Source organism: Aaosphaeria arxii (genome assembly GCF_010015735.1).
Source record: "Aaosphaeria arxii CBS 175.79 unplaced genomic scaffold BU24scaffold_2, whole genome shotgun sequence".
Classification (NCBI taxonomy): Eukaryota; Fungi; Ascomycota; class Dothideomycetes; order Pleosporales; genus Aaosphaeria; species Aaosphaeria arxii.
Window position 1 is genome coordinate 4,681,174 of NW_022983475.1, and position 23,050 is coordinate 4,704,223.

Here is a 23,050-nt window from a genome sequence, read left to right on the forward strand (position 1 = left end):
AATTTGGTTTCTCGCGAGATCAATCATTATCGTGTTCTTTCCAAGTTTAGGATTTAGTATCTACTAATCTTTCTCTCCTTTCCAAAAAATATTGTCAAAATGGGGAAACAGACATTCCTCTTTGAATCGGGACCCTAGGTACCATCACACCGGGCAAAATCAACACGATCTGAAACGGTCTTCTGCCATACGGTCATTGTAATTATTTATGAGAATGAGGCTAAGCAAATGCCAACCTAGAAAGAAGAAGCGATTGAGGTTAACACTGCCTATGCTTCACTCCTCCGACTGCTTGAGCAAGATAAAGGCACTTACATGTTTGTTCCGCACTGACATATTAAATAAAATAAATAGTTCAATTTATAGTGCTATCTGGTTCCCTTTCGGGTCTATGAACACTTCCCCTACGTTATTATGTCTAGTAGGGCAAACGTGATGCCTCTACATCTAAAAACCCCTACTTCCTACGTGTCCCTAGGTGCCTTCTGCTTACGCTTCTTCCTGCTATTGTACTGTGTTGCCATGTGAGGGCTTGGCGGAGTTTAGGTTGGCGTTTCGTGGGCTTTGTAGAATGGCGCCCACTTCTCCATGTCGACTCCTTCGTCTTCCTTTGCAATGCGGAAGTATTCCAGCACGTGTGTGTCCAGGAGCCATCTACCCGCCATCCAGGCGGTGTCTTTGCTTGTCAAGAGACGGTCAGTCCTAGTAGTACCTGCTCGTTCGAGCAGTTTTAGCCTCGCGTGAGAGGTGTCCTTGCAGTAGTCTCTTAAGTGGGTAAGTGTCTGTCTATTATGCCCGCAGGTGCATGTGGGTAGTATGTCTGGTACCCCAGCATTCGCTAGCCATGCCCTAGTACCGAGTACTTCTGTGCGTAGGAGAAGAATAGACGTTGCCACGTGCTTTGGTGCATTATCATACAGGGCACTGACATATTATGCATTCCTTCTGCGTCTTTATTCAAAAATCGAAATCAAAAGGCTCTTTAAATTTGAATGTCCGCTGTATCAAAGAATACAAATGAAAATAAAACACCCCATACAATATTCCACTGCTCCCGAAGTAAAATGATCTCACCAGATCGTCGCCAGTCCAACAATGTCTTGTTCGCTCGTGTATTCAAACAAGGATAGAGGTCAGATTGTCGAACAGCGTGTAGGGGTCACCGTCTGTCCATTGACCATAAAGTGGAACTCTTCTAGTCTGCACTGCGACTGCCTCAAATTTCCGACCTATATCCTCGCTCGCCCACGTGTTGATATATGTGGAGGAATCTCCGACTTGTCCATGACAAGTGAATTCCGGTTTTTTTACCCGCGGGTTGGTGAAGGCGTATTGGCAAGACGGTACATCCATAAGGGCAACATCGCCGGAAAGGAAAAAGTTGTACTGAATGAAATAGTTGGTTCCAGTAGAATTAGCAACTCTGAGTTTATCGCTGTGATAGATCCATGCGTGTGCACTAATGTTGTTTGGCTTTTGGATCCTGCTGTCCCACTGAACGCCCGGTCGCATACTAGAAAGGCAAGTTTATAGAACCTTTCCTCGTGCAGCCTAAGACCCCCACAAGGGGTAGTAAGGTTTCCATCTCGGATCTGGAGGCCGTGTTTTACGGGTTGCGGAGAAGCAACGATCAGCGAAACAAGTAGTGCTAGAATCGCTTGGATGAGCATCGTGAACGGGTAGTCAAGTGTCGCGTTGTTGTTGTGAATTTCGATCAATACGATATCTCGAACGAAGGAAATAGTAACTAGAGTTGAAGTCTTCGTTGGAATCTGACCTTTATTTTGGACGATGACTCGGTGGTGGTTCTGTCATACACTAATCATAGTAGAGTCATCGGGAAGCACTGTCGTCGTGACTCCAATATATCAGAATGATGAGCCAAGCCGTGTGTTGCGAATATCATATCTTTAGTCAAAAAAGCAAAAGTGTATCCAATGTCAAACTCCAGCTTTCTTCGGCCTCTTCTCAGGTGCTGGTTTCTTCGCCGCTTCAAACGCATACGCATCTCTCTTTGCATTTTCCTCCTTCACAAATCTTTTGACATGCTCTGGGACTTCCTTCAACCTATTATATGGCCCTGGTACAGGCTCTCCCAGTCTCTCGTACACGGGAACGACTCCAGTCCATACACTATCCAGAATGTCTTCTCTCTTCATATCTTTCCTTTCATCTTGCGGCACACCCTCACGAACCTTAGCACTCGCCCCTGTAACTTTCATCTTCAAAATCCGAGTGCTCTGCATTTCCGCTCCATCTGGTGGCACGCGCGTATTGTCATAGCGGTCGGGAACCACAGAGTCAGTGATGAGTCGCATCGCCCACAGCTTCTCATCCACGTCATCGACGATCGTACCAAAACCATGTAGAACAGCTGATCGATAATTATAGTTGTGAGAATTGGGCGTCAGAGTGAGAACAAAGCCGTCGACTTTCGTCGCTGCAACACACAACGGCAATCCTTCACCGCCCGACGACGCAAGATTCATAACCCGTGAGGAGACGTAGCCGTGAAGATAGCAACTATACTCAGTCTCGCCGTTCGATTCGTCCCCCGGATAGAGTCCTAATTGACCGATCATGGGAAGGACAACCGGTGCAAGCGTAGAAGGGTCTGGGACAAAGGATACGTGAAGAACTGGAGTACTATTGACGATTGTGTGAACTGTGTCGACATCGTATGTTGCTGATAGCCGTCAAAAAGTGCATATGGGTTTGAAAATGACGGTTTTACCCTGATGTTTATATCGATTCACATTGTTGAAACCCTTAAGTGGGTAGGTAGGCACGTCCATAGTTGAATTTGATCCCATTGTCCCTGATATCTTGAGATGATAGATTGTTTTAAGCACTTGTGAGTATTTGCAATGCTGATAACTATTAAATATGCTAGCAATTAGTCTTATCTGTACAGTCAACTCATAGCTCCTTAGATAATGACGGGCTGCGGAGTGCATGTAAAACTATACTCTAGGCTAAATTGAGCAAGTCCATCCGAGCAGTGTGCTTATCATCGCCATCACCTATAATAGAGGAATTGTGATTGGACAACAAGGAACGGCAGAAGTCAAAAGCATTGGAATTGTCAAAAGTGGAATTATGTTTTCTTATACCTAAAGCAGACATATAATGCACGCGGACATTGCGCCTAATCGCTAACTATGAATGAGGAGTGATGAGAGACCAGTACAGCAAAAAAAATCATGAAGGGTCATGAGAGTGGAGAGAGCTGATAGTATCCTTCTTTCTACCAGGTAACGGGAAGTTCGGTGATACCCACATCCTTAGTTGGAGGAGACCAGCTGATCTTTTCGAAAGGGACCGTTAATTGCAGGTTGGGTAATCTTTGGAAGAGTGTTGCTTGAGAATCATTAGTCGGGGTTATTCAAGTCTCGGGCAGCAATACTTACAGAAGACGACTTCTAGTTCACCTCTTGCTAGTGATTCAGCTACACAGCGATGTTCCCCCCAGCCGAAACCCATGCCTTGGAACCAATCCTCACCACGACCGCCCTTCTCTTTAGGGACAAAGCGTAGTATATCAAAGACTTCTGGGTCGCTGAAGACGTCCTCATCTCGACTTGCGGATTGAGTAGCTGCGATGATTCCCTCTCCGGCCTTGATCTGGTGGCCACCAAGTTCGATGTCGACCTTGGCAACGCGTCGTGTTGCCATGGCAGATCCAACATGATACCGACAGAGTTCTGAGACAAATGGAGATGTCAGAGTAGGGTCAGCTATCAGTTTGGCGAGTTGGTCTGGGTTTTGGAGAAGCGACACGACTCCCTATATATGGTCAACAATCTCATTAAGGAACTGGGCTGTTTGAATTAGCTTACTAGATTGATCATGTTCACCATCGTAGCATTGCCAGCGACGAGCATGAGGAAAGCAATTTGTATTGCGTCTGACTCGTTAATATGGCCCAGTTTGACTTGCTCAACGACGAGCTTGCTGATCAGGTCATCTTTAGGTTCCTGTAGACGTTTCTGTACGAGCTGTCCAATGTATTCAAGAAGGGTACTTGAAGGTTGTTAGTACTTTTGCAAGCCTCTCTATGTCCGGGGTTTTTTGAAACGTACTTTGCAGCGTTTGAGGCCTCACTGGCTGTTCCACTTCCGTTGCTGCGGATGGCATTCTGTTGTGTCAAGAACTCTAGATCTTCAAGTGGAACACCTAAGATTCCGTAGATGATCTACGCAAGGTTAGTTCTTGACTTTGATGACCAGAGTCAGAGACTTACATAGGATGGAAGAGGAAGTGCAAACTTCTCAACAAGATCGACTGGCTTCTCGCAGCCCTCTGCAATCATCTTGTCCAGCAATGTATCCGCTGTCTTCTGAATATGTGGTCGAAGTTTCTCAACCGCTGCGGCATCGAACAGAGGTTCAACCATACTCCTAAGCCATAGTTAGCACTCGTTCTGGCATACGAACAGCTGTTGCACTGGACCTTTGTTGCATGTGATCAGGCGGATCCATGTCCACAAATGTGGGTTTATTCTTTGCCGCCAATTTTCCTCCAGCACTCATTTCAGGGAATCCAGGTCGATTACGTTGCTGAAGCTGTTATTACATATTCTTTCATGACTAGGGTTAGAACACTGACTTTGCTCAATCTGTTGTCCGTCAAAACGGATATGACATCCTTGTGCTTCACCACCAACCAGGGGTGACTTCCATCCCATAGCTCAACTCTTGATATTGGGTTGGTAGCTCTCAAGTTCGCATACTCCACAGGAGGATCCCAAGCTTGGGGACGAGCAAAAGGAAATCGAGGTACTGAAGACATAGCCGCAAATGAATTACGAGTAAGTAGTTGATTGAAGGTCTTGGGAATGATGTTTGGTCTCTTGGATGATAGGAGAGCACGATAAGTAGAAGTCATTTCGATCTTTATAGCTATCTCGAATAGATGTGAAGCTGGGATATAGAGCTTGGAGTCGCCACAAGACAGCCTATAAAGAATTTGTCAAAATCATCGCATGACCTTTGGCTGCGTCAGATTGGGCGGAGATGCTTCACACGGAAGCAAGGGGTCATCTTGTTGTTGCTATATCTGGCGCATCGGCGGAGGACCTGCATCTGCACATGGCGGATTGACTTTTGTACGGGTTCTGCATCTACGAATCAAGCGTACTGTCATTGAACGAATTAGACGCCTGTGATCAGTTATGAGTAATAAAACTTCCCAGGGCAGTTCCGTCGCTGACGAGGCACACAAGGTTGCGGCAGCTACCCCAGGTCGACGTCAGGAGCAATGAGCGAATATCTGTTGGTCATCTTGCATGTATTCACGATGTCCGCATGAAGCGAGAGATCCTTGTGGGGGAGCTAGTAGGGGAAACACTGCAATGATTTAATGATAAATTTGATCACACCATGGAACACGAATTATACTCTGCAAATAATGTTTGAAACGATCACATTCATCAAGTACAGGATTAATTTGTAGCATTGTTGCGTCCGAAGCGTTGCATCGTATGATGAGGAAAGCGTGTGATCTTGCAGTTTCTCATACGCAACGACAATGCATCTCCGCCGCCAATGCATCTCCGCGGGGAGCTGCGGTGACTCGGCAAAAAAATGGCAATTGTTTCAAAGAGCCCCCTCGACCCCAATAACGGAAGTGCCATTCATCTAATTTTTTTTGTATTTTACTATTAGATAGACCTCAGAGGATAATAAATTTATGACAATGTTCGGACATATCAAGAATCCTGATGCAGATTTGATGATATAAACCCCATGGCCACCTTCCACTGAGTTGTCAAGTTCAAGGGATTCTTGAGCTGTGATAATATGATAATAGAGCGTAAATCATTCAACCAAATATGCCTCTACCTCTATATATTTGTAAACTATCCTGCGCCAAATACAACTCGTTCGATTCTAGTAGTCATACATCTTCGGGAGTTGAGATACTTCTATTACAACGCCTCTACCACTTTTGTACAACGTTCATTTGGGCAAACTTGGTCGTGATAGAAAATGCTTCTGTATTGGGCCATGCACCTTGGGAAGGACTCCTTGCCGTGCGCCCACGCTGTCATTAAAATCCCGCCATCCGATCAACCTTCACGACTGCGTGTCGGCCTTTCTTCCTCTATGCACGCGGGCGAAGCTCGGCTGCTGGCAACTTGGCACGATGCCTCAAGGCGGGTATTCTTGGTTGGAATTGGCCCTTCTGCTATTGAGAATCGACTTCGTCTAGTTCAATGAGAGCAGTAGTCTCATTCTAGCAACTCGACGGGTATCTGGAATTCTTTCGTGATCCTCTGCATGTTGTTGACTAGATCATTCACATCTACCGTGGTAGATGCAGTGCCGTCACTAGGACTTCCCAATCCGGGGCCAAGGGAAGTGGGATCCTCCATCTTAGGTGGATCTGTGTCAATCTGGATGGTGACCTACTCGAATTGTCAGCCTCAAGTTACCACCCAGGGGAGAAAATGAAAGCGCCATGAAGGAATAATGAGGTTGGATATACCTCTCCGTCCAGACAAGTATAGTCTATACCTACCGGCCCATCGTTTACCAATGCCACGTCCATCATGGCGGCAAACACTCCATCTTTAACCTTAGAAGGCTCGTATAGTTCTTGTACCTTCTTGAAGAAAGCTTGGTAGAGTTCCCTGGCTGGATTTCCGCTTGCAGACTTATGGAAGCTGGGTTTGTTTTTCTTTACTGAGGCGAGCAGAGTGAATTGAGACACTATCCTGGTATCAGTGCATGTTTTTCTCATGTCTGGAGATGTAGATAAATACCGCACAAAACCTCTCCCCCAATGTCGGCGACACCTTTCTTCCACTTTCATATGTCAGCGCGCTGTAACACAAGCCAGGGGGCTGTCACTGACCTTTCCTGGGGGATCCTTAGTTTCGTCGTCCCAGAGCTTAGCCTTCAATATTTGGCCTGCCATTGATTCAACATCTTTCATGGTATCATCTTTTGCAACTGCGGCCAGAACCAGTAAGCCCTTCCCAATCTGAGAGATCAGTTCGCCATCAACGGTGACCGACGCAGACTTTACGCGTTGCATAACAGCTGATAGAATGGTCAGTTGTCGAGTGCATATTTGAAGCCTTGAGCTTGCGCGAACCTCTCATTCTTGATATAGATATATGGCGCAACGGTAGCGGGTGGCTACACGCTGCTATCGAAACTGTAGATTTGCAATTCGTGGTATCGCGAAGATGGTGGCTAGGTGGGGCGGCGAGATGGAGATGCGGTGTTTATGGTAGTCGAGGTAATTCGAGGCGTTATTGTCCATATGCGCACATAGACATTTCTGCTGTGAATATAGTTCTGTTGCGGTAAGTAGCTCCTAGGAAGAAGAGTGTTGAGTGATGGTGTTTCCACTACGATGGTATCACTGTTGCGACATGGAATTACAGGCGAGCGTGACGCGGGGTGCGTCCACCACACGTTTGACGGGCCATCGAAAGTAACAGGTCTTGGCATGATCGACGCCGCTAAACCGAAATCGCGCGATCAGTGCAGCGCATCACACTTGACCTCCGTGTTCGTGCACCCACGACAAAAGCCAATCCGCAACATCTACATCGGAGCAAACATCGCGCGCCTTCACTTCACGAGTCTGTTGACCCGACAACGAATCTTTCGATACCGAACCCTCACCCGCCGAGCCACACTTGCCGCGAGGCCCCGCTCACACAATGGCAGCACGAAAGCTCCAGCAGGAGATTGATAAGTGCTTTAAGAAGGTGGACGAAGGCGTCGCCGTCTTCGAAAACATACATGATAAGATTCAGCAAACGAGCAATCCATCTCAGAAGGAGAAGCTCGAGGATTCACTCAAGAAGGAGATTAAGAAGCTGCAGCGGTCGCGAGACCAGATCAAGACATGGGCGACCATGAGCGAGATCAAGGACAAGAAGCCGCTGCTGGACAAGCGGAAACTGATTGAAACAGTGCGATTGACCGTCCTTGCCCCTCACGTGAGCATTCGCTGATCAATAACATAGCAAATGGAGCGTTTCAAGGCCGTTGAGAAGGAAATGAAGACCAAGGCATATTCGAAAGAAGGCCTTCAATTGGCCTCAAAGATGGATCCCCGGGAGAAGGAGAAAGTGGACATGGTTGACTTCCTGTCAAATATGAACGAAGAGCTGGAGCGCCAGGTGGAAACGATCGAGGCCGAGGTGGAGACATTACAGGTCGGCGTGAAGAAGAGCAAGAAGGGGGACAACTCTAGGGCCGAGCGGATATCAGAACTGGAAGATACAGTGGAGCGGCACAAATGGCATCAAAATAAACTGGAACTTCTGCAAAGAGCCCTGGAAAACGGCAATGTGGAGGTGGATCAGGTGAAGGAGGTACAAGACAGCATCGAGTACTACGTCAACAGCAACCAAGATCCAGAGTTTATGGAGGATGATACCGTGTATGACGACTTTGCCTTACAGGAGGAGGAAGCCATCTTCGGACTGGGAGCCGAGGCAGATCGAGTCTCCTCGCAAGACACTCAGTCGATACAGGACGATCTGACGGAACCGGACGGCAGAAGCAGTAGTATGGGAGCAGTGAAGGCGAAGACGGCAGAAACAACATCATCGGGCGCACGACGACCATCCACGCAGATGAAGTCACCTCTACCAGCACTTGCGACACTGCATACACCGTTACCGGGAGCTGCAAATGCGTCTGGTAACAGCATGAAACCCGCGCCGCTACCGACTCGAACCCCAGGAGAGCCGCTCAAATATGCCTCGGCGGCGGCGGCCGCTGCTGCGAGCGACAGGAATGGGGTGGGCATTGCACCTCTGCCACCACCACCAGGAGCGACCTTGGCACAGACAACATTGGGCCTGTCAGGTGCACGGACGAGCGCGACGAATTCCCCTGCTATTACACATTCACAGCCAGCTCTGCGAACACAAGTCACGGGTATTGACAATCTGTCACAGTCTCACCTTGGGAAATCGCCCGTCCCGTCTGTAAGCATTCCGGCAACCCCACCAACGGTTGCGAAGGAACCACCTACTTCCGCCGATGATGCGGCCCAGGCCACTCGGAAATCACAAACGCTGGACCGAGCGGAGGAGGAGGAATCGACATCAGCTACGCCGCCTCTGACTAATGGAGAGTCTCATGCGGATGATGAGGATGAAGATTCAGTGTATCACCTCCCTTCAAGCTTACAGGACCTGCTTGATTCGTTCGAAGCAACGAAGAACGACATCACTGCTTCGTCGACGAAACCTCCGGATGAGCGAATCCTGGCCGCGTCGATGACCACCGCTCCAGACACAACTGACACCGAGGCACCTCGCCATTATAGGCCAGAACATCCGTACCCATACACACCACCGCACTACCCTCAGGAGCCTCTTGCGATCTTCGACGATCCGCGACTGTATCAGCGCATTGAGACTGATGCTCTGTTCTATGCATTCTACTACCGACAGGGCACCTACCAGCAATATCTGGCAGCGAAGGCGCTAAAGAGCCAAAGTTGGAGGTTTCACAAGCAATACCAGACATGGTTTCAGCGACACGAGGAGCCCAAAGCCATCACCGAGGACTACGAACAAGGAACATATCGATTTTTCGATTATGAAAGCACGTGGTAAGCACTTAAATCCCACCCTCGCAGACTGACTGACAGCACCGCCCGGGACCCTGTGGATCTCGGAACGGGACTTGCGAACAGCCACACCGGCACCATGGACAGATCTCGCTGACCTAATATGTGCAGGATGAACCGACGGAAACAAGACTTCCGCTTTGCGTACAAGTTCCTCGAAGATGAGCTGTAAAGGAGGCGTATCCGCCTCGACTGTTTTAGCGACCAAAGGGCGGGCTGCTAGAACGGAAGGATGGAATGGCCCATCTGTCTGTACCGTCTGTACTGTCTGTCCGTCTGTCTTTGTATTGGTTCTGTAGTCTACATACCGATGATGATATCTAAGTAGCCATCGAATAGGTGGGGTCGCTCGCAGGGTGATGGAGCATCTTGGATGGGACTGGCGTATGACCTCATCGTGGTGTATAGGGCACGCCCACATGCAGAATCCCACTTTGTCCCCTCATTGAATGCCGTCGCGCTGCTCTGCGCTTTGCTTAATGTGTATAGCGCTCTGCCATGTGTCATGGAGGGTGGATCGCGATATTGATGTTAGTAGTGTGTGCGGTGAGGAACAGTAGTCACATTGTCATAATGTAGGTCAGTCGTGAGTGAGTGCGTTTAGTGAGTTGTAAAGTGTAGATGTCCAATGTCATCACACGCCCGAGAAGGATGCAGTAGGTGTTGGGCCACGACACCAACGTCAGTCGGACAGTCCTACGATCTGGCTGGCCCCATACCCGCTGTGGCTGTTCGCCCGCAATTAAAGAGAGCTCGTCTGACTAGAGGCAATCGAGGAAAGGTAAAAAAGAGAGCGGTACCGCCCATATGCAAATGGGCCTTGGGGGCCATAACCCACAAAAGAGCGCAGTAATAAAGCAATAAAGTAGGTTGAATGAGGTAAGGTAAGTAAATAGGGTCATGTCCAGAAATGTGATATGCTGCTGCGTTGTCTCGTGATTACTCGTTCGTCTCAACGGTTGTTGTGTATGGTTGTGGGTTGTTGTTGGTGGTGGGCACTGGGCAATGTAGACTATGTGGACATGATATTAGCTTGGCACGGCTTAACTTTCCCTCCGGTTCCTCCTTCTCTGCCATTCGCCATTCTCTCTCTCTCTACTCTGGCCTTCTCTTCTCCCTCATCCCTTGTTCCTGATCTGATCTCCTCCCACCCCCCCCATGCATCCCATCATCCTTAACCAACTAATTAGTTACTCCGACCTCGTTCAAGCCTCAAGGTCTCTACTCGTTGTCCACCTACCTCTTCGATCTAATCACCGCACAATTACTCCACTTTTTACTCTGTTGCTTGTTGTATAGGTACTCACTCAATATCCCCTTGCAAAACTCCAACAAGATGATCCGACAAGGCCAGGCTGATTCTTGACCTGTAACATCGTTTCTCGTTCAACTCTCTCCCAATAATGCCCCCCCTTGTCTCTCTCTCTTACAGACTCATCACGGTCTCAGATTCTCAGCTAATTAGCTCGTTTTCCTACTTTCTGCATACCTAGCATGTACTAGCTAGCATGAGCATAACATAACAGAGCATAGCATCATGTACCTTGCTATTGGCCAGATGGTTGGATACCTACAACACGGTATACTTCCGGCCCCCTCGACAGCCACCACCACCACCTTTTCAACCCTGGCCGACCGATCGCTGAACCACATGACTTGATCTCCACATGGCCATTCACCCTAACCACTCGCGCGATGTGCCATGACTCTCATTCTTCCCCAGCATCAAACTATCCCAACTCCTAACCGCAAGAACCTCACTCTCGCTCTCCTTGTGCACGCATGCTTACAACATTGTTGAACGGTCGACGTCAGAATCCAAGATAAGATTAGCTTTCCAGCATGGCAGAGCGTCCACTAGCTTCCCTAGGCTGAATGTCATCAAACGCCCCGTTAGAAACGCCCGTGACCTCCCCTTCTCCCGTCAACACTTGTCCAGGACTGGAAAGCACAGTTCTCAGTCCCTGTCCCAGTCGGCCTCTTGCTGTCAAACTTGCAATCTTCGCTAAACTTGAAACTCTCATCCAAATCCAAGTCGGGTCGTCTCACCGCTGCTGCTCTGCCTGCCCTGGACGGAACCTGCAGCGCTCTGCACGCATATCATAATGTTACCGTCATTGAGGTTTAGCTCTGCGGGATGAGGCGAGGGGCTTGACCTCTAGCAATTGACAAGCAGACATATAGAGCATGCATTACCAAGGCCAGCAGAACGCCCGCCAGGCTTCCGTCCCAACTTAGCATCTCATTGAACAAGAGATGGGGCCGATACAGCCAGTTCGAGACGGTGAGAACCTGTTCGATCTCGCGTTATCATATTGCAGCAGTACTGTGCATAGTCTTGCGTACCATCGAATGTGTTCCCCCTATGCAAAATGACAAATTCAAAGCATGCAGCACAACGCCCCGAGAACGCGGTGTACGCAGTATATGTCCACCAGCTTTCTCGTAAACAGATTCCATCGTTCGCAATACATTCTAAATACTGTTGTTGCGCAACGGCCCGCAAGCAAGCAGATGCGTGCCCCCGTTTGTGGGACGCATTCTAGAATACCTTGCTGTATGACGCATAGGATACGCCCGAGGTCAACTCTCAATGTGACCGGGATTCAAGAACACCAAATTACATGATATCCGGGAATATCATCTGTCGTGTTATGGAGAAAGGGACCTTGCATCGAATGAGCTTCATTATAATTTATCGACAATACTCGCCCATTTTGGTGATTTATCCCCAACCTTTTCGCCCGAGTCAGACAGCCCTGCAGCCCTATGTGCTAGCGAACTGTTATAAACAAGTTACTCCAACACTGCCTCAACCGAACAGAATGTGATCCTCCAACACATTGCAAAGGCACAGTAAAACTGCTTTACTTCTAATCTGTCCATCCGGGGAGGAGAAACTCAGCCGTACAGGTGCCGGGCCACGCTACTGCGGTGGCAACCTATTCTCCGTGTGTGGCTCACAGGCACCATATCCCTGTACCCTTTCGTGGGCGTAACCTATGGTAAGTTCGACTCAAAAGCACTGTCTTATGTTTCAAGATCAATCATAGAGGGTGGCAGTGACATTGGAACCTCTTTGCATGCTAATATATATACCGGGAAAGTTGAACTTCAAGAAAACATCACCAACATCCAGTGCAATCCATTCCAGTCACATCGAGTCCACTATCACCAAAAGATCTTTTAGATCAATCAACCTGATTTACTTATCACCATCGTGCCCGCTCTGACTGATCGCCATCGATATTAAAACGCCCTCGGCAGTCGCCCTCCTGCTCAACCCCACTCAAGTTCTACGCCCTTCCTCTTCGTCTTCTCACCGGTTCATCCTTCACAATGTCCTACTCACAAGTATGTCGCCTTATTTCCATCAAATTCAATACATAAAGTGAACGGTCCCTAACAGTGGCGGGATAGTATCCTGGTGGCGCTGACCAGTACACCACTGGCTACAGCGCGCCCATTCCTCAATACACAGAGTCACAAATCCACGCCTACTATCAACAATACCAATGCTATCCACAGCAGCCATATCATGTTATCCCGGATTACTTTCCTCAGCCGGTGTACACCACTTCTCAGTATCCGGTGACTACACAAGGAGGCTACTATCCACACGAAGACCCCATGGTCTCACTGCCAGAACCACACAAGTTAGCACCCCCTGAGGACGATGAAATGCTTCGACGAAGAAGATCAATGAAGGCTGACCGAAGGAGTAGGAGCCGGAGCGCCTCGCAACCTAGGTACGCAACTTGAACACGCATTCTCCTCTCTTCCGTCCAAAGAGCGAGCGGACGACTACGCGAGGGTACCATTGATCAAACAGTGACTAATGCAACTACTCTATAGGACATTTCCATGCACAGTGCCAAACTGCACAAGCACAGCAAACTTCACTCGGCTAGCCGATCTCCAGCGCCATCAGTCCACCGTCCACAACAAGAACACGACCCCAGAATATCCATGCGAGGTCAAAGGGTGCACTCGCATCGGTGACAAAGGATTCACGCGCCGCGACCATCTCGTCGAACACCTCCGCAACTTCCACCACATCGATATCCCCAAGCGGAAACCTGGAGAGCGCTCGGCCAACCCGCTTGGCCGGAGCCTGACTGGCTACTCATCGTAAGCGTCCCATTAATTTTGTGTCAGTTGTTCCGGGTATAAATTCAACACTGAACCCGTCAGACGCACGAAATCGGGACGAATACGGAAAAGGAAGACGGCGTGATATTGTTTTATGGAGTTAACTCTGGGCCGGGATTTAGAATTTCTCTCTCACACACACAAACCTGCATCAAAAGCGGTGGCGCAACAACAAGATTCTGTTTTATTACATTTCAAGAATTTTCTTTCATGTACTATCTAATTCGCCTGTTTGGATATGCCCAAATTTCCACCTGTCTGGATTACCCAAAGTTTCCCATCTGTCTCCTTGGACCCTTTCTTAGTGCCAGCATTCTCCACAGGCTGATTTTCCGGACGTGGACACGCATCATCATCCAATTCTCTATTTCCTCGTTTATCTCAAGTCAAGAAAAACAGCGATATTAGTCGAACACCTTTTCTCGTCTGTAGTTCCTCCCGTTCAGGATCTGCCTGCGGCAAGGCTGCTTTGCGGAGCATCGGGGCCAATGCGCGATCGAGGCACTGGGAACTTTCCCCTTAGCGCATGGGCGGTCATGGTTGGCATTGGCATGTCGCATGGCTGAAGTGCTTAGTGGGAGAACACACCCACACCCCCAACCAAGGACCGCAACGTTCCAACGGGACAGACGCAGTACATACTAACTATCTAGCCGATATTTGTTCAGCCCTGGGGAGATTTTCCTTTTCGTCTATCTGTCTATCTACCTGTCTATACTTTTCCTATCTGGTTTCTTTTTTGCTTTTTGTGCGGGGGGAAACACCACTGCATCGATCTCTCTTTTCGTTCAACTGGTCTCGCAAAGATGTACATTTTTGTTCCACAATCACCCCATCCGATATCCGAGCTTTGCTTCTAGTCTCCGGCGTTTTTCTTTTGCTTTCTTACACAATCATAGACATACCATACATTGTACAGTAACTACCTCGGACCACAAACCAGCATTGTTTCGACCGAGAGACCGGAGATACAGGAACTCCGGGCTTATACATTACATTACACCCTCGTCCTCAAATGTCATCGCATTCACTATTATACACCGATATTTCCTTTCCGCTTATCATTGGGTTTCCCTAGACAAAAAGCGTTTTTGATACCCTGTTCTCGTTCGTTTCAAGGGTTGGCTAGCGTTGGTGGAGATGATAGACGTATAGACGTATAGACGTATAAACCAACATCTACTAGTTAGAAACAATCACATTACATACGTACCTACATCACGCGCATTCCAACATAAACCACACAATATCGAGCAACGTGCATAGTCCATCGATTCGCCCTTACGCGTCGTCGAAGGTTCGCATGTACATTACATTGCATACACGTGCATACATACCTACCTACAACACGACTGACTAGTCAGGCTTCCCGCAGCCAAGAAACGGTAAGTACAGTCACCATACATACATCTCCACATACACTAGACACATACGTCCACCCTACGAGTGAGTACATACATAACAGTCTTCTAATACAAAACACCCTATAAGCAAGCGACTATAGTTCCCCCGGCCGAACCGCGCTTTTCGTGCGGTTCGGTTTAGGGATTTTCGTCGTTCTTTCGTTTTGGGAAATTTGGCCCCCCCGGGCTATATCGTGCGTGTTGAATGTTTCTCATAATGTGATATTGCATGGGTGATTTTGGGTTTAGGTTCTTGGGAGTTTGTTTGATGGAAAGGCATTTCTAAGGGCAGACTGGTAGGCGTATTGGAATTGATTGTAATGATAATACCTAGACGGTGGATAATTGTACGTGGTGTCAATTAAAAGGTTCCGATCAGCACTATTCGGTTATTTGAAGCGAGGCGGATTGTCTGGATGTCAATGCTTCAGATGAACCGTTTTTTGGTTACCAATATCTCGACTTGAGCATATGAACCGTGCGATCCGGCGAGGCTAACTAACTAAACCGTCATTTCGATATCTATTGCTCCTTTCAGTTCGTCAGATAATAATTCTGAAGGACGGGATCATCCATGGAAGCTGTTTGTTGGTGGAGACCGAAAGTATCGAACGGCATGTTTAGTGAACGATGGGCGTAATTATTTTTTTTGGGCTAAGATTACATCATGAGGGAGTGTGCCTCAGATCTCGATTGGGTTTCATCGTGATTGTGATGCAAAAGGAGGGGTCGTTCGTTTCGTCGCGGATGTGACTACAGTGCGGTGCGGTGCAGTGCGTGCTGTGCAGGGCGAGCAGGTGGTGCGCGGTGCGATTGCGATGAACGATTGGGACTAGTAAGATTCCGATCCGATCTTCATTTGTCGGCGGTCCTCCGGGTAAGCCGAGAGATGATACATTGACGACTGTAATTGGTAGTCTATTGGTGATTTCTTGTTGTTGTTGGATAATTGGTCGCTGTTGTTGCCGCATGGAGATGCATTGAGCGCGGCTATGACGGGCGGCGGAGATGGAGATGTAAGGGAGTACAGGTAGTTTGTCCGAATACCTGGTCGGATTACCCCTCGCTCTCCGAGCACCTGATCGGATTACACCTCGTTAGCTGGATCAGGGCATGGCTTGAACGTTATTCAATCCCACGGGGGGGCAGGGGCTTTGCTTGGAACGTTCGACTGTAGGCATGTGCAAGGTACGCGCGATACGGGATCACTCTCGTCCATGGTGTCTGCTTCTGTGGGGGCCATGATTTGCGGAGGGATTCGCACTCATGCTTAGTTCCTTTCGTCTAGCTTGGTCCTTGGGTCGACCATGCCCTGCGCCTACAAGGCACAGCGGGAGCCGGACGCATGACGGGTCTAGAGAATCTGAATTCTTGGGAATGTCCGTACAGGCGGGTCGCATACGGTCCCTCTTGGGAAATTGATCGTGAGATGGCATTGGGTTGGTGAAAGCTAACGATGATATTGTCTAGGAGGGTGGTGATTCGCTCAGACGATCCGAAAGTCCCACGCGACAAGGTATTCTATCCAAGCTCCTTTGTTGTATAGTATGCAAAGAGAATGGATGAACATACCGGTACATTCGTCTCGTGCGGTCAGACCAATGCATGGCATTCCTTGTCGAGCAACGTTGAAATGTGGGTGTAGGCGTAGGAGTGAGGCGAGTGCGTGGCTGGTCTGGCCTGGTGCGTGAGAGTCGGGAATATGATGAGACCGACCGAGTGAAGGAGCATGTAGGCGCAGGTAGGCGAGAATGCTTGATTCTCGCTGGGTTTGGCAGAGAAACCTGCTTGGTCAGCTATCCATGGCCTCGTGGTATCCATGGGTAAAGGAAATGGCCCCCGGGTATACGTATGTCGAGTACGTTTATTGAGCCACCAACAACATTCCATAGTAGTGGATGGCTGTGGTTGTTGCATCGTTGGCGGTTATGTTCCGAGATGTAGAGAATACAAACACGGACTAGCAACTAGCATGGCGGCTGTAGAGGAAACCGGTTATGCCATTGGCCGATTATGCGAGGACCGATATGCATGGAGAACTGATACATGGTCACAGGTAGATCATGTAGAAGTCTAGATAGCGTCTGATTTTCCAAGACGGGGCAACGAAGCGACCAGCCAACATGCTCTGGTTTATGTCGCCAGCTTATGGCAAAAGTATAGGGCGCCCTATGAGGAGTAAGGGCCAACATTGTAACCAACGTCCTTTCAATCTACTAGGCGCTGTGGACCCGGGTTGACCTAGTCAGCGCAGAGAGCCAACTATGGGAAAGATGATGGTTCGTAGAAGACCGTGGAACGTAGACCGAAAACCGTAGACAGACAACTAGACTATGCTTGTTGGCTGGGTCAGAGACATATGATGAAGACGCGGCATCTGTCGCATGCATAGTGACCGTTGGGTGGGTGGATGCCTTGGATGTTTCATGTCACAGGGTGGCGCGGCGGAGACGTTATCGATATCGCGCGAGATTTCAGAGTGGAACATGTGAAAAGCGTTAGGGAGGATCTAGGCAGACTTGTGATGGACACCCATGGGCACACATCATCTGGAAGAAGGTTGAATATCATGTTGTCGACTAGTCGGAAGGCTGTGATGGTGAGCGTGGTGAGCAGCATTGTTGGCTGAGGATCTGAGGTGCCAGTTGGCGGCATGTGTGCCAACGAAGCATGGCCAGCGAGATTGCCAGCGTGGTACTCTATAACGGTCGGCATGGAATGTTTGTCATTTACCTCGGACATGAGCTTTTTTCCTTTTTCACGCAGGATATGATGGACTAGAAAATGGAAATAGATTAATTCGTTGATATAAGTAGGTAGGGGGTAGATAGCTAGTAGATGGTAGATGATAGATGATAGATGGTATGATAGGTACTCGTCGATAGATGATAGGTGGATATGCAATCCCTTTAGTCCTAGAAGGGTTAAGCAGGTACAAAGGAGGATTAGCTCCATTTGACCTGGCTCGAATGATGACGATTTAATCCATTCACAGTTTCCCTCCCCGGATTTTCCCTTCCAAGTTTCGTGGTTACCTACCGACTACCTAGGTACGAGGTACGTACCTGTTGTAAGGCCCTATTGTCCTATGGTATTGTTCCTATTCATCCATCCGTCCACCCATTCAACATTATTCACCCAAATTGTTCGCCTTCTCTCTCTGCCTCTACACACACGCCTCACCTCACCTCACCTTAATCCTCCACACCCCACCAATCTTCTTCACTCAACACCAACCCTTTGAACTCCCTCAACAACATCCCTTGGTTACCTGTTACCTTTTTTCGCCTCCAGCTTTGACTCATGTCTTCTCGTCAACAGTTACAAATACCTTCTACTGCCTATCGCGACTCCATCCCCTGGCAATAACTTGCTGTCGACACAACTACCTTTTCAATACCTCCATTTCCCTCACCCCGCACTGCGACCTGCCTACCTGAATTTCGCCGCCAACACATCATCCGCCTACCTGCAACCTTGTCAAAAGGCTCGACCTCTCTATATCCCTTACAGCCTGCCGTTCTGGCCACCATATCCATATCTTCCGCCTGCCCAACATGCATGACCTCCGCCGTCAAGCCCTTCTCGAAAGCGGCAAAACCGTGTCGCGCAAAGCACGCTCACGACAGGCATCGGCCGTCTCGTCTAAAGCAAACTCAAAAGTTAATTCCCCCGCCCAATCGAGAGCCACCTCGCGCAACCCGAGCGGGCAGGTGTCGGATGATGAAGATTATTTGAGCGATGGCACTGCCTGGAGGTGAGTTCTTCTCTCGCACCTTTTCCCTCCTTTCTATATTGTTATTTTTTTTTTGTTGCTGCGGATTTCGCAAAGGAGCGTATGACATCATGATTCGGCGCTTTTCCTATGACTCCGACACCACGCTAACCACGGATGTCTCGAGCAGCACAAATTCCATAGACGAAATCCTCAATGGTGAAGATGTCGATCTGCCGGTCGATGCCTGGAAGACAGAACTCAGTAATCGTATTGAACACATCATCGATCGTAAACGTACCAGCACCGATGGCCGCGCCGAAAGCCTCAACATTTTCGCGCACATCCTCATGGCCAAATATGCCAAGGATGATATCGAATCTCACGAGAGTGAACTCTTGCCAGCTATCATGAGGAGCATCAAGACCGACACGACCGAACGCGAGACTGTTGCGGCTATCAAGGGTATGTCTCGATATCAACCTATGGACTGACTGAAGCTAATTCGCCCAGCATTGACCGCCTTCATCGTTACCATCGAGTCTGGCGATGTGTATGACGACGTGACAGACCTTCTCAAGCGAATGATCAATAACGCTGATTCTGTGAAAACGAAGGTTAGCGCCATTCATGGTCTTGGGATTGCTGCCTTTTTTGGCGGAGCATCCGAAGAAGAGATGGAGAACATCATGAGTTACTACCTGGAGATAGTAGAGTCTGACGGTCTCTCGGTCGAGGCGCATGACGAAGGACCTGTGGTGACTGCCGCTCTTGAGGCATGGGGCCTGTTGGCTACTGAGATTGACGACCTGGAAGAAACGACCGAAGCCGCTATCGAGGCCTTCGTGGACCAACTAGACAGCTCAGACGCTGGAGTCCAGATTGCAGCGGGCGAGAATATAGCTTTGATGTACGAGAAGTCGCACACCCCGCAGGAGGACGACGAGGAAGTGTCGGATGGAGGCATTGACTCCGATTCTGACGAAGCACCTCTCCACGGCCCCCGAATGATCAAGCGATATACCGTATACCGACGGCAAGATCAGCTCCTCCACAAGTTGGACGATCTTGCAACAGTGTCGACTCGCAGCATCTCCAAGAAGGACCGCAAGACGCTACACTCTTCCTTCGCTGACATTCGAAATTCGGTCGAGCGCCCGACGCGCGGACCAAAGTACTCAACCGCATTAGACCAGGAGACTGGACGTGTCTATGGTGGCGGTAGGATGAAGGTCAAGATCAACCGATCCGTCGAAGTCAGAATAGACAAATGGTGGAAGCTGTTGAGGCTCAACGCCCTACGAAGGGCGCTACAGGGAGGGTTCCCAACTCATTACGACGAGAACGAGGCGGTCTCAAGATGCCTCCCATTCTCAATGTCTTCAAGACGATAGACAAGAATGCATCACAACACATCACCTGTCGTTTCATCTATTTCATGAATCAGAGATAAATCGATGCATTGGGGGATTATTTGTAGCCTGAGTCTCCTGTAGGAAACCCAAAAATATTGGCGATTATCATGGCGTTGTTATTCTTGCTCATCTTTGTCATCTCATCTGCTCGCGGACTTCTTTCATACTCAAGCATATTTTACATACCCCTCTCACATTCTAATACATTCCTTGATTGGCTAGACTCATCTATTTATTCGATCCACTGTCTCGTATGTGTTCGTGATAAGAGTTACTCGAGTTCACATCTAATTCTAAACCTGATGCAGTGCTTCTCTACCTTCACGGTCGCTAGTAATCCTGATAATTTGGGCTCCTCAACCAATGGATTGCTCGACCAATTAGAGACAATGATGCGAACATGAATTTATTGTTGAATTAGACATTTGTAGAGACTATACAAGTATAGGAACACTATATTGGTAGTAAAAGTAAATGGACATTTTTCGTCTAGATTAATTGTCTCGATTATTAAAAGAAATCCTAAAGAAATCTTAAATTGATCTTTAATTCACTCTTAACCTGATTGAACATACCATTGTGAAGTAGGATGTTACAGCCGAATTTCGATCTTTTGACTAAGTGGAATCAACGTGAAGCATGATTCCATTGCTTTGCCCACCTTGAAAGCCTAGTGTTCTGTGAATGAAGTAGGGATACACTCTAGCGTCAATGGTGGGTTTTGTTCCTGCGGTGGGGTCTTGGCAGGTGACTGCGGGGGGAGCTCTAGAAAGTTCTGGTACCTCTGCACACAACGACAACTTAACTTCGCCTCAGCCTCAATTCATTGTCGCCTTTCCCTCCTTTTCTTCCTCATAGCCGGCATTTAGAACATCTTTCTGTGCACAGGAATAAGTCATTCCAAGAGATTTACCACTAGATTAAGCCTCGTAGCAAGCAACAAATATGGCTGATCACAGTAAGATCTGCACGTCGCACTGGGCTTTGTTTCCTTGAGCAAGCAAGCCCGCGAGGAATCATGAGACTGATATTTGGCAGAGCGTTCCCGAGTCTTCTTCGACATCACCATTGGTGGCACCAAGGCCGGAAGGGTTGCCTTCGAACTCGTAAGTCCCCTTGGAATTCACTCGTGAAGGCTGAGAGCTAACATGGCGATACACAGTACGATGACAGTACGCACACCTTCCCGCAACCCCCGCCGTAATTCAGAATCGCTAACCTCCTCGAAGTCGTCCCCAAGACCGCCGACAACTTCCGTTCGCTCTGCACGGGCGAGAAGGGCATCGGCAAGGCCGGCAAGCCCCTCCACTACAAGGGCTCAGGCTTCCACCGAATAATCAAGCAATTCATGATCCAGGGAGGAGACTTCACGCAGGGCAACGGCACCGGTGGCGAGTCGATCTACGGCGAGAAGTTCGACGACGAGAACTTCGAGAAGATCCACGACAGGCCTTTCCTGCTCAGCATGGCCAACGCGGGTCCCGGGACCAATGGCAGTCAGTTCTTCGTTACTACCGTCCCGACGCCGCATCTGGACAAGAAGCACGTCGTCTTCGGCGAGGTCATCAATGGCAAGAGCATCGTTAGACAGATTGAGAACTTGAAGACACAAAGCGGAGACAAGCCATATCAAGACGTCATCATCGCCGGTACGTACATATCCAATGCGCCTGTACATTAATCCAACTACTAATTCCTACAAGACTGCGGCGAACTCAAGGGCGAGGAGTACGATAAGGCCACCGAGAAGGCCGTCGACCCCACGGGCGACCCATACGAAGACTTCCCCGAGGACCAGAAGTCCGGCGACGTCGAGTGGAAGGGCGACGAGATCGTCGAGATCGCCACCAAGCTCAAGGACCTCGGAAACACGGCCTTCAAGAAGGGCGACCTCCACCTCGGCATCACGAAGTACCAGAAGGCGATCCGCTACCTGCACGAGTACCCCGTGCCGCTCGACTCGGACCCCGCCGAGCTCGGCCAGAAACTCAACGCCCTCAAGATCTCCCTGCACTCCAATAGCGCACTGCTGCAGAACAAGGTCGGCCAGTTCAACGACGCCGCCGAGAGCGCGACCAAGGCTCTCGAGGTCGAGGGCATCAAGGATCAGGACAAGGCTAAGGCGCTCTTCCGAAGGGCCCAGGCGAAGATCGGCAAGAAGAGCGACGAGGACGCCCAGGTGGACCTCGAGGCCGCGCAGAAGCTCGCGCCCGGCGACTCGGCGATCATCAAGGAGCTCGAGGCCGCGAAGAAGAGGGTCAAGGACAGGAAGGAGCGCGAGAAGAAGGCCTACAAGAACGCTTTCAACTTCGACTAGAGAGCGGGAGTCGCATGGAATCTCCCCCGGAAAGCGAAGGGAAAAGGAGGGAAACAGCCGGCCGTGTGATAGCAGGAGTATATGCCTAGCCCGCGGCAGACAGAAGTGGAGTACTAGTTCGCTAGCCTTGATATTGCACGAATCTGCGAGCAAAATCCTTCGTCGGAAGGACGAAAAGCACGATGATGATACCTTACGAGTATGACATTATATAGAACCGAAGAAATAAAACATAAATATCAAAAACATGAAAAATTTGCACTTCGATGTATCGTGACTTTTTCGATTCCAAGGTAGAAGAAATCAGGGAGTTGGAGAGTGTTAAAAGAGGTTTAAAACCCATAGCCTTTGCATTTCCATCACACGCAGAACTTGATTTTTTCATATTGGTTCATTGCAAATTTAACTTTGAGCTGAAGTTAATCCTCTACCCCGTCAT

At 49.0% G+C, this 23,050-nt stretch overlaps 8 protein-coding genes across 8 annotated transcripts; 4 read left to right on the forward strand and 4 right to left on the reverse strand.

Annotated features, from left to right (window-relative positions):
• Window positions 1-1,940: 1,940 nt before the first annotated feature.
• Window positions 1,941-2,795, reverse strand: BU24DRAFT_489995 (uncharacterized protein; the record flags this gene model as incomplete). Its single annotated transcript, XM_033533677.1, has 2 exons — window positions 1,941-2,686; window positions 2,735-2,795. 2 exons carry the CDS (start codon window positions 2,793-2,795, stop codon window positions 1,941-1,943), a joined length of 807 nt encoding a protein of 268 aa, XP_033388522.1.
• Window positions 2,796-3,247: 452 nt separating this feature from the next.
• On the reverse strand, window positions 3,248-4,791 carry BU24DRAFT_431700 (cytochrome P450; the record flags this gene model as incomplete). Its single annotated transcript, XM_033529885.1, has 7 exons — window positions 3,248-3,360; window positions 3,411-3,786; window positions 3,840-4,023; window positions 4,083-4,195; window positions 4,244-4,400; window positions 4,453-4,559; window positions 4,609-4,791. 7 exons carry the CDS (start codon window positions 4,789-4,791, stop codon window positions 3,248-3,250), a joined length of 1,233 nt encoding a protein of 410 aa, XP_033388523.1.
• Window positions 4,792-6,226: 1,435 nt separating this feature from the next.
• BU24DRAFT_134961 (uncharacterized protein) lies at window positions 6,227-7,236 on the reverse strand. The gene is made up of 5 exons (XM_033521062.1): window positions 7,102-7,236; window positions 6,859-7,046; window positions 6,767-6,809; window positions 6,523-6,713; window positions 6,227-6,409 (listed from the first exon to the last, which is right to left on the reverse strand). Exons 1-5 carry the CDS (start codon window positions 7,106-7,108, stop codon window positions 6,233-6,235), a joined length of 606 nt encoding a protein of 201 aa, XP_033388524.1. The 5' UTR covers window positions 7,109-7,236; the 3' UTR covers window positions 6,227-6,232.
• A 286-nt stretch (window positions 7,237-7,522) lies between these two features.
• BU24DRAFT_419760 (CCR4-NOT transcription complex) lies at window positions 7,523-10,201 on the forward strand. The gene is made up of 3 exons (XM_033527296.1): window positions 7,523-7,933; window positions 7,988-9,591; window positions 9,721-10,201. The coding sequence occupies exons 1-3, from the start codon at window positions 7,679-7,681 to the stop codon at window positions 9,779-9,781; spliced, it is 1,920 nt and encodes a 639-aa protein (XP_033388525.1). The 5' UTR covers window positions 7,523-7,678; the 3' UTR covers window positions 9,782-10,201.
• A 2,747-nt stretch (window positions 10,202-12,948) lies between these two features.
• BU24DRAFT_459794 (uncharacterized protein) lies at window positions 12,949-13,744 on the forward strand (the record flags this gene model as incomplete). Its single annotated transcript, XM_033531756.1, has 3 exons — window positions 12,949-12,963; window positions 13,030-13,358; window positions 13,465-13,744. 3 exons carry the CDS (start codon window positions 12,949-12,951, stop codon window positions 13,742-13,744), a joined length of 624 nt encoding a protein of 207 aa, XP_033388526.1.
• A 1,796-nt stretch (window positions 13,745-15,540) lies between these two features.
• Window positions 15,541-16,879, reverse strand: BU24DRAFT_135061 (uncharacterized protein). The gene is made up of 2 exons (XM_033521063.1): window positions 16,737-16,879; window positions 15,541-16,242 (listed from the first exon to the last, which is right to left on the reverse strand). Exons 1-2 carry the CDS (start codon window positions 16,774-16,776, stop codon window positions 15,830-15,832), a joined length of 453 nt encoding a protein of 150 aa, XP_033388527.1. The 5' UTR covers window positions 16,777-16,879; the 3' UTR covers window positions 15,541-15,829.
• A 1,842-nt stretch (window positions 16,880-18,721) lies between these two features.
• On the forward strand, window positions 18,722-20,273 carry BU24DRAFT_459795 (uncharacterized protein; the record flags this gene model as incomplete). The annotated part of the gene is made up of 3 exons (XM_033531757.1): window positions 18,722-18,921; window positions 19,070-19,344; window positions 19,393-20,273. 3 exons carry the CDS (start codon window positions 18,722-18,724, stop codon window positions 20,271-20,273), a joined length of 1,356 nt encoding a protein of 451 aa, XP_033388528.1.
• A 917-nt stretch (window positions 20,274-21,190) lies between these two features.
• BU24DRAFT_419764 (peptidyl-prolyl cis-trans isomerase D) lies at window positions 21,191-22,866 on the forward strand. The gene is made up of 5 exons (XM_033527297.1): window positions 21,191-21,252; window positions 21,333-21,400; window positions 21,457-21,466; window positions 21,524-21,943; window positions 21,998-22,866. The coding sequence occupies exons 1-5, from the start codon at window positions 21,240-21,242 to the stop codon at window positions 22,609-22,611; spliced, it is 1,125 nt and encodes a 374-aa protein (XP_033388529.1). The 5' UTR covers window positions 21,191-21,239; the 3' UTR covers window positions 22,612-22,866.
• Window positions 22,867-23,050: the final 184 nt, after the last annotated feature.